We start from the raw sequence: 10,250 nt of genomic DNA, 5'->3' as shown, positions 1-10,250 counted from the left end.
TTCACCCCAATCGATTGCCCAATCGATTGGCTCAGTGAAAATCCTCAGTTTTAGTTGTATGATTAATTGCTCATGAATCTATCCATGTCTTGTTTTATTATGTGTTAATTAGGAGATCGAGAACTGCATTTTACCTTCATTTTCATTGGCAATGTACTGTATGAACTTTTCGCATATTGAAAATCCTGTTAAGGTGCATGCTTAGTTGAAAAGTTGTTTTGAGCATTCAAAAACTTAATTGCTATGTGTTATCTGTTATTTTCTGGTTGGTGACCCTTTACACTATTGTGGAAATCTGGGCTTTGCCCTCAGATGAGAGTCAGGACGGCCCTACTGGTTCGTACCCTACGGACAGGGATGGAGATGGGAATGCTTGACTGCGGTTGTGTTAGGAGGATCTCACGGGGCGCGTGGAGATTACTCAGGGTGTATAGTTTTTGGTAGGATGATCAGATTAGGATGATGTATAGGGACTAGGGGTCCTTCTTTTTGGTTTGGACTATTTTAGTTTTGGAAAACTGTACTTATACAAATATTATCAGTTTGATATCATCTTTGGATGGGTTCCATGTACCATTTGATGTTATGTAAAAATGTTTTGGATTTATAATTGAAGAAACTTTTCCGCTGCGTAAATTATAATGACTCAATTATTTATCCAAAAGACATTTCCTCATTTGTTTTACCTTGTTTTATTTTAATTTCTTTTGAAAAAAAAAATATACCCTCGCTTTGAAAAACGGGGTGTTACAGTATACCCAAGCATTCGGCAAATGTCAGTCAAGGAAGTCTAAGGATATTTCCGTCATCAGGGTAATAGTGGGTAGAATGAACTTAAGTATCATCTGACGGCAAATCCCAAATTCCAAAATAATGTAAAGGGTAACCAACTGAAATTAACAATTATGTCATGAAGACAAATAATAACACTTAGCAGTTATGACATGATAACAAATAATGACAGATCATGTATATTATTATAACATATCATAACAAACATGACTCGCGTGCCAAGTACCGTAATGCAATGCTTATATGCTAGTGCACACGATTCTGGAATTTCCAAACCCTCTTCGAGGGGCGTAAATTATAAATGTATCGCCTCTCACAGATCAGTACTAATTATCGAGGTGCCACCTATCATAGATCAACACGATTTATTAGAGTGCAATCTATCAAAGACCTACACGACAAAAAATACTTGTAAGGATAAGATGGACCAATCAACAACTGGAACCATCCAGTGCCCATCACGATCACCACTAACTATGAAATCCATGAGCATACTCTGACATTTTCTTAACAATTATTATGTAAATGCAGCTATTAAAAGACTCCCTATTTAATACGTATTACACATTAATAATTTCTCATACTTTTCACAGAGCATATTTCAAAATATTCTCATCATTAAATTCATAACATGTAGCAACTCATATTATCAATCATGAATGCATAATCATGTCAATATTAACCATCACATATTTACACATCAGTCACAGATATATGGTCCCTATGTGGAAGGAGCCCTTACCTCAATTATAGCTTTTTCAACAACTATTGCTACCATATTCAAGCACAACAAAAATCTCACTCGTGCCAACACATCCAATCAAATATTATTTAACTTAGTCAAATTACTCCATAAGACTTTAACTACCTTATAACCCTTTTTTTACTCCTAACCCCCCTAGAGTATATTTCACTAACAAAGTTTACAACAAGTAAGGACTAATAGTATTGTTATTCACAATACCAACTTTCAAAATATAAAATATATTTTTAGAAATCAACATCCTTCAGTATTTCAGATAATTCACTAACAATCATTCGAATAGTCAAGTTCAAAGATTTGATAATCACATGTATACATTCTTGATCATCAATCATAACAACATTTTTGGAAATGCATAAACTAAGAATAACCATTTTTCTTTAATCACCAGAAAGACATTAATATATCAGAGTTTTTCCAACTTAAATTAGTAACTACATAAACATAAAGATTTATAAAAGTTTGTTCACCACCAAAATTCATCCAGCTATATCATAATTCCAAAATTAAGTCTGTTTGACACACAAAACTTTACAAACCAAGTGATACATCATTTATTTAAAACTAAAAAAAAGAATATTTTCCAAACAACACATATACACACTCGAAAATTCAAATATTTAGGCAAGAAATTTTTTTATCTTTCAAGTTCTATGCACACAAATATAAGTTAATAAAGTACTTTAAACTTCTTCTTTAAACTTAGTTAAAGAGTAATTACCAAGGTAATATTTTTAATCCTAAACATTTTAATTTCAATCTAACTTTTTGCTCAAACTCTTTAACTTAGTTAAAATTTAAATTTTTTCATAACATTAACAACTTTAAATTTTCTTGTAAAGTTTCAACTTCAATTCTAACTCATTTATTTGAAAACAGTTCATTACATAACTCAAATACATCAAAAATCAAAATTTTTAACCAATACTAACAACATCAACAACAAGGATTAATTTTTTTCAAACCACCAATAACAACAACAACACAAGCATGAAGAAGGATTAATAACAGAAGAAGGAAAATTACTTTTACATGGACAAGAAATTTGCAAATAAACACTCCAAAAAAGTCTTACCATTTCTATCCAACACAAACACCAAAATAGAAGAACACATGAACCCCCCCTCTTTTTTTTGGAATCTATGACTAGTTTGTTAAAGAACTAACAATTTACTTTTTCACCCAAACGATCAAGCTCACCATATTACTAACTTTTAACAAAATATATTTTTGGTACTTAATTCATGAAATAAAAATTGAGCTAATAACCCAAACAATTCAACAACAAAAAAATAAAATTGCATAAATTAGTGTTCACAAAATTCAGAGTGTGACACCCTAATCCCCAAATAAAAAAAAATTTAATTTTTTATTATTTTTAAATCTATGAATTTTTATTATTAAGCTAAAGAGGATTACATAATCACAAACACGTCAAATAAATTCAAAGGTTCCATCAAACTTACTCTGAAGTTCTTGGTTAGGAGGCCTGATACTATGCCACTACAAGAGTGGATAGACAATTCATGAACGGCCAAGTCATCATAGATCCCCTCAACTCAACCCAAGACACATACACGCGACGGTCGGGGTACTCTTATGTTGCACGGTAGCTCCCGACCTTAGGGAATAACCCACTAATCCACCTAGGAATTCGCCACTAGAGGTACCCCCAAGGTCTATCAGTCTTACCTTACAGTCGACTGTAGCCCTCGACGATCAAGCTCATTCAGTTGTACTTCCCTGAATCACTAGGTTTGTCAAACTCTCCCTATATGATGATAAAATAATCCTAACTCCAAAATCTACTACACATATCTCAGACTTACTCGATCATCACAATTCAATAAGTTTCAGTTTGACTTCACAATATTCATCATTATATATAGTTATATCAGTCAATCACATAAAATCCCAATATTTGATTTACCCTACTCACAATACACATTCCAGTCTCATCAATCACATAATAAGGAATCAATTAGGTGCACTTTCAAGTAATATCAGAATTTCAATGAAGTAGACAAGAACACTCAAATACATATCATTCATACAATAACAATTATTATAGGTTTCATAAAATCAAATAGGACACAATCTTAATATAAATTAATTCACACAATTCTATAGGTTTCTAAATTATATTTTACTCCTCACTATTACCATTCATATATTATTAATTAATTATTATTACTCAATAGGGCTCAACCGTACGTGGTAAGCCCCGAATGAACATCTGGTAATTTCGGTATTCCCGTTCATCTCACGTTATTTTATACTCATAAATTCGAACCTTATCTCACCCCTTACCTCGATTGAAGATTTCGCCAAATGAATTTGATCTGTTAGTTTGTTGTGTCTCTGTCATTCGTCGTCTCTAATAATCCGCGAGAGAATTTTAGTCACACAACCACTAAATACAAATATTATGTCTATATAATATATATAGTTTTGATTTATAAATAGATTTATATATATATATTTGTATAACAACAATTCTTATATAGCATAGTCTGTTTGTTGACAGAAACAAAGACAAAGCTCCTAAAATTCCAAAGTAAACACTCAAATCGTGGCTATACAATTTGTTATGATAATGGATTAAGTAACCTATAGGGAAATTCTATTTCATTGTGCTTTACTCTTTATTTTGGGTTCGTTGTTTCAATTTTCTTAAATTTCGCTTATATTACCTATTCTATTGTACTAACAAAATCCGTGTCATTATCAAAAGCTAATTGATGGAATTAATAAAATCATACCTGATCGTGATTGGTATCAAAAGACGGCTATCGACAGGAAGCGTTAATCATTTTTTTTTCTTTTTCTTTCAGGCATTGGTAATTTTAGGTTTATTATTAGACCTGATTGTGAAAAACGGGCTTGCTGATCCGCCAATACTCCATTCTCATTATTAGAGTTATTATTATTGTTATTAATATTTTATTATTATTACTATTATTATTATTATTATTATTATTATTTTTGTTCGCCCTTTTAACGCTGATGTTAAAAGATTAGTGTACTAATAGACAAGTTTATTTCTTATTTTTTTATTTACCCAAAATCAATTTAAATAATTATATTTAATATTAATAATTCAAATAAATTATTAGGGTAAAAGAAAAAAACACGTAGGAAATTATCACACTACAACAAATACACATATAATATAATTTATTATAATATTACTATTATATATTTATTAAAAATTTGAAGTGTTACATTTCTCCCCATGTAAAAAAACATTTCGTCCTCGAAATTTACCTGGAGAAAACAATCTGGGATAAGAGTCACACATTTGACTTTCGACTTCCCACGTAGCACTTTCACCAATAGCACCTCCCTAGACAACCTTTACCAATGAAGTCGTCTTACCCCTTAATTCCATGACCTTTCGGTCCTCAATCCGTAGTGGTAAGGTCTCAAAAGTTAGTTTCTCTTTTATTTGGACCTTGTCTGACTCAATCACGTGCGAAGGATCGAAAATGTACTTGCGAAGTTGAGACACTTGAAAGACACTATGAAGATTAGAAAGAGATGGAGGCACGCGATCTGATATTCTACATTACCGACACGTTTAAGAATTTGGTAAGGTCCTATAAACCGAGGAGTAAGCTTTCGCAATTTTAATGCCCGACAGTAACTCTCATAAATACATGATCACCTTCTTGAAATTCGAGGTTTTTCCTTCTTGTTCATGGTCACTCTTTTGACTACTCTGAGATGCTCTCATCTTTTCCTGAATCATTTTTACTTTATCAGTAGTCTGTGGAACAATCTCAGGTCCTAACTCAAGGTTATCAAATGTCTCAAACCAACACAGAGGGGTCCTACACCTTCTCCCATACAACGCTTCAAAAGGAGCCATTCCAATGCTAGAGTGGAAACTATTGTTATAGGTAAACTCTATAAGTGGCAAAAAGCTATCCGAACTTCCATTTTGTTCCAACACACAAGCTTTCAACAAGTCTTCTAGAGATTTATTGGTCTGCTTAGCCTGACCATCTGTTTGTGGGTGGTAGGCTGAACTCATCATAAGGTTCGTACCTAAAGCACTTTGTGAACCTTGCCAAAACTTAGATGAAAACCTAGGGTCTTTGTCTAAGACTATACTTGATGGGATTCCATGCAACTTCACAATTTCCTTTATGTATATTTCAGGTATATTTCAGCTAACCTTTCCATAGAATAAGTTATGTTTATCGGAATAAAGTGAGCAGATTTAGCTAATCTATCCACAATAACCCAAATACTATCATACCTTTTCAGAGTTCGAGGTAAGCCTACAACAAAGTCTATAGAGATGCTATCCAACTTCCATTCGGGAATACTCAAAAGGTTGCATCAAGCCTGAAGGTTTTTGGTGTTCTACCTTAGACTTTTGACAGGTCAAACAAGCATACACAAACTCAGCAACATCTTTTTTCATTTTAGGCCACCAAAATATCTTCTTGAGGTCCTTATACATCTTTGTGGCTCCAGGGTGAATACTTAGACAAATCATATGTCCTTCCTCTAAGATAATCTTTCTTAACTCCTCTACATCAGGAACACAAATTCTCTCCTTAAATCTCAAAATTTCATCCACACCTATTTTAAAATTAGGTTCTCTCCCTTGGTCAATCGACTGTAACTTATCCAAAAGGTATAAATCTAATTTCTGGTTCTTTTCAATCTCTTCTAATAGTCCACTAGTTACCTTCAACATTCCCAATTTAATGCTTTCTGGTGTTACTTCACAAACTAAACTAAGGTCTCTAAATTGTTCCAACAACTCATTATGCTTAAAAATTAAAGCAGGCACACTCAAAGTCTTCCTACTCAAGGCATCAGCCACTACATTGGCCTTCCCAGGGTGATAGTTAAGCTCAAAATCAAAATCTTTAAGAAATTCCATCCACCTACGTTGTCTCATGTTCAACTCCTTCGGGTCAAAAAGATACTTAAGGCTCTTATGGTCACTAAAAACCTCAAATCTAGATCCATATAAATAAGTTTCCACATCTTATGTACAAAAACAACTGCTGCTAGTTCTAGATCGTGGGTAGGGTAGTTCCTCTCATGAATCTTAAGTTGCCTGGAAGCATACGCTACCACCTTCCCACCCTGCATAAGTACTCCACCTAATCCTGAACCACACGCGTTAGGTAACACTAAGATCGGTGCAGAGGCCAATCGTTTCTTAAGCTCTTGGAAACTATTCTCACAATGGGTATCCCACACGAACAATTTCCCTTTTCAGGTCAACTTAGTTAAAGGTAAGGCCAACTTGGAGAATCATTCTATGAACCTACGATAATCACCTGCCAATCCTAGGAAACTCCTAATCTCAATCACTAACTTAGGTGTTTTCCATTCTAAGACACTCTCCACCTTGGCAGGATCAACAACTATTCCACCTTTTGAAATTATATGTCCTAGGAAACTTACTTCCTCTAACCAAAATTCACACTTAGACAACTTGGCAAATAATTGTTTCTCCTTAAGGGTTTTCAAGACTATTCTTAAATGTTCACCATGCTCTTCCTTAGCCTTAGAGTACACTAAGATATCATCTATAAACACAACCACAAATGAGTCTTGGTAAGGATGAAATATCTGATTCATGTAATCCATAAACACTGCTAGTGCATTAGTCACACCAAAAGGCATAACCAAATACTCATAATGGCCATAACGGGTCCTAAAGGTTGTTTTGCGGATGTCAGAAGACTTTACTCGGATCTTATGGTAACCTGATCTCAAGTCGATCTTACTAAACACACAGGATCCTCTCAATTGGTCCATAAGGTCATCTATCTTGGGTAGTGAATACTTATTCTTGATTGTCACTTTATTAAGTTGGCGGTAATCCACACACAACCTCATAGAGCCATCCTTCTTCTTAACCAACAACACAGGTGCACCCCCACAGTGACACACTAGGCCTTATAAATTGTTTATCTAAAAGCTCTTCCAATTGCTTCTTTAGCTCAGACAATTCTAAGGGAGACATCCTATATGGTGCCATGGATATGGGTCCAGTACTTGGTACAAGGTCAATGCTAAACTCAATTTCACGCTCTGGTGGTAAACTAGTGACATCTTCAAGGAATACTTCAGGGAATTCACACACAATAGGAACATCTCGTATTACCACTTTTTCTTCAAATTCCAATGAGGCTAGGATCATGTATAACTGGGCATCTTCTTTCAAGAGTGCCTTCACTTGGTTGGCAGATATATCGCTAGGCTTATCCCTCTCTTCTGACTCCATGAATTCAATGGTTTTACTAAAAAAATCTACGCGGACACGGTTGACAGATAGCCAATCCATACCAAGAATCACATCAACCAGACGCAAAGATAAACACACTAAGTCAACTCGGAAGTCCCTTCCACATACATGGATAGAAATGTCAAGACAAACACTAGAGGTATCAATAGAATCACTAGTTGGGGTATTCACAATCAAATCATACTGCAAACGAGATACAGGTAGTCCTAAACATCTAACACAGTCAAGAGACACAAAGGAATGAGTGGCACCACAATCAAATAGCACAAATAAAGGAGTATCACTTATGAGACACGTACCTTGGATCAAGGTGTCTTTCTCAGACGCTCCTGCATCACTGAGAGCAAAGACTCTTCCATTGGATTTAGGTCGGCTGGCTTGGGAACTCTGGTTTCCGGGTTGTGGAGTCTTCCTTGGGTAGGGGCATGTGAGACTGATGTGGCCTTGTTTTTGACAATTAAAACAAGTAATTCCAGCATCTCTACATTCATATGCCATGTGACCTTGCTTACCACACCTGTGACATTGGATAGAATTAGTTGGCTCACCTTTATTACCATTGTTGTTGCTCGAGACTTGACTCACATTGTTACTATTCCCGTTACTAACTCCTCGTCCATTGGGGTTTCCTCTACCACTCGCATAACTATAACTGTTTCCATTTTCTTTTCCGTTACCACTACTAGCTCCTTTTTCAGCTGAAAAACTGTATTGTTGATAACTCTGACGACTTCCAGATTTACTAGGAGGAAAAGAGTAAGGTTTTCCTCTATTATGATGCATAGGTCTCTTGTCCTTCATGGTTCTAGTGTTTCGGTAATGTGCCTTTTCAGCACGACTATCCTCATCATAAATCCTACTCTTATTCACTAGGGTAGGAAAGTCACGGATCTCTTGCATTCCAACCTGTTTCTTGATCTCTAGTGTGAGTCCCATTTCAAACTTGATACACTTAGACTTTTCTCCTACATCTCCAACATAGAGTGGATAGTACATGAATCTTAGCAGCATACTCCGCTACTGACATATTCCCCTGTTCCAATTTAACAAATTCTATCTTCTTTCTATTACGGACATCTTCAGGGAAATACTTAATTAGAAACATGTTCTTGAATATAGCCCAAGTAATTGTGGTCCCTGCATTATCTAAAGTTGGCGGGCATTATCCCACCAAGTGGATAGTACATGAATATTCCTCGAACTTAGCAGCATACTCCGCTACTGACATATTCCCCTGTTCCAATTTAACAAATTCTATCTTCTTTCTATTACGGACATCTTCAGGGAAATACTTAATTAGAAACATGTTCTTGAATATAGCCCAAGTAATTGTGGTCCCTGCATTATCTAAAGTTGGCGGGCATTATCCCACCAATGTCCAGCTTCCTCCGTCAACGTAAAGGTACCAAGATGCACTTTCTGACCTTCGGGACATGCCACTCCTCTAAAAAATTTCTCAACTTCTTGCAACCACTTTTGAGCTCCATCAGGATTATAGTGACCTTCAAACGATGGAGGGTTAGCCTTGTGAAATCGATCCATCACCATGAATTCATTTATTTGCACATTTCCTTGGCCACCACTGTAGCTAGTAGCTTGAGCAATAGCTTGAGCAGCAATCTGTGCAACTTGAGTAGCAGCTTGCGTAGAGGCTTGTGCAGTAGCTTGAGATTCAGCCAAAGCTTGGAGAGCCTGCACTGTAACTCCTTCCATGGACTCTAGAGCCTCAACAATCGCAACATCATTCCTTCCACTAGCCATCACTACCTACATCAGTCAGATAAGCCAATCGAATATAGTGAGACACTTAGGGAAGTGAGAAACTAACTTAGTTCTACAACACTAACACAATAATGACCATAACCACATAACACATAACAGAGTACACAAGCAAACATAGCGAACACATAACGCATTTATGGTCTGATTGGACAAACCTGCTCTGATACCACTAATGTGACACCCTAATGCCAAATAAAAACAAATTCAATTTTTTATTATTTTTAAAACTATGAACTTTTTAAAATAACTAAATATACATACTTCCAACATATTTTTTTAAATATTAAGGTAAAGAGGATTACATAATCATAAACACGTCAAATAAATTCAATGGTTCCATCAAACTTAACAACTTGAAATCACAATATCAGACAACAGAATCCTTTTTGACGTACACATACTTATGTTTTAAATTAAGTGCAAATGTAGTCTCAACCCGATGTCACTATCAGAGCAAGAATTCCCAAAATAAAAAAATGCTCAAAATAACATCAACACAATGCGTATAATAAGAGTCTCCAAGACATGATGGCCTTCGCCTCTTCGATGGTACTAGTCATCACCTGTAACTTACAACTCGTCTGCGTCCATCGCAAACGCCAAACACAAACAACGAGGGGTGAGTATCGAAAT

The 10,250-nt window shown here is 35.3% G+C and overlaps 1 protein-coding gene across 1 annotated transcript; it reads right to left on the bottom strand.

Moving 5' to 3' along the window:
- Positions 1–7,442: 7,442 nt before the first annotated feature.
- Positions 7,443–8,771, bottom strand: LOC140921122 (uncharacterized). Its single transcript, XM_073371084.1, has one exon. It carries the CDS (start codon positions 8,769–8,771, stop codon positions 7,443–7,445), a length of 1,329 nt encoding a protein of 442 aa, XP_073227185.1.
- Between the last annotated feature and the right edge of the window lie 1,479 nt (positions 8,772–10,250).

This window comes from Cicer arietinum, chromosome 1 (assembly GCF_000331145.2).
Source record: "Cicer arietinum cultivar CDC Frontier isolate Library 1 chromosome 1, Cicar.CDCFrontier_v2.0, whole genome shotgun sequence".
NCBI lineage: Eukaryota > Viridiplantae > Streptophyta > Magnoliopsida > Fabales > Fabaceae > Cicer > Cicer arietinum.
Note: the sequence above shows the minus strand (reverse complement) of the source record. Positions and strands in the feature narration are given on the sequence as shown.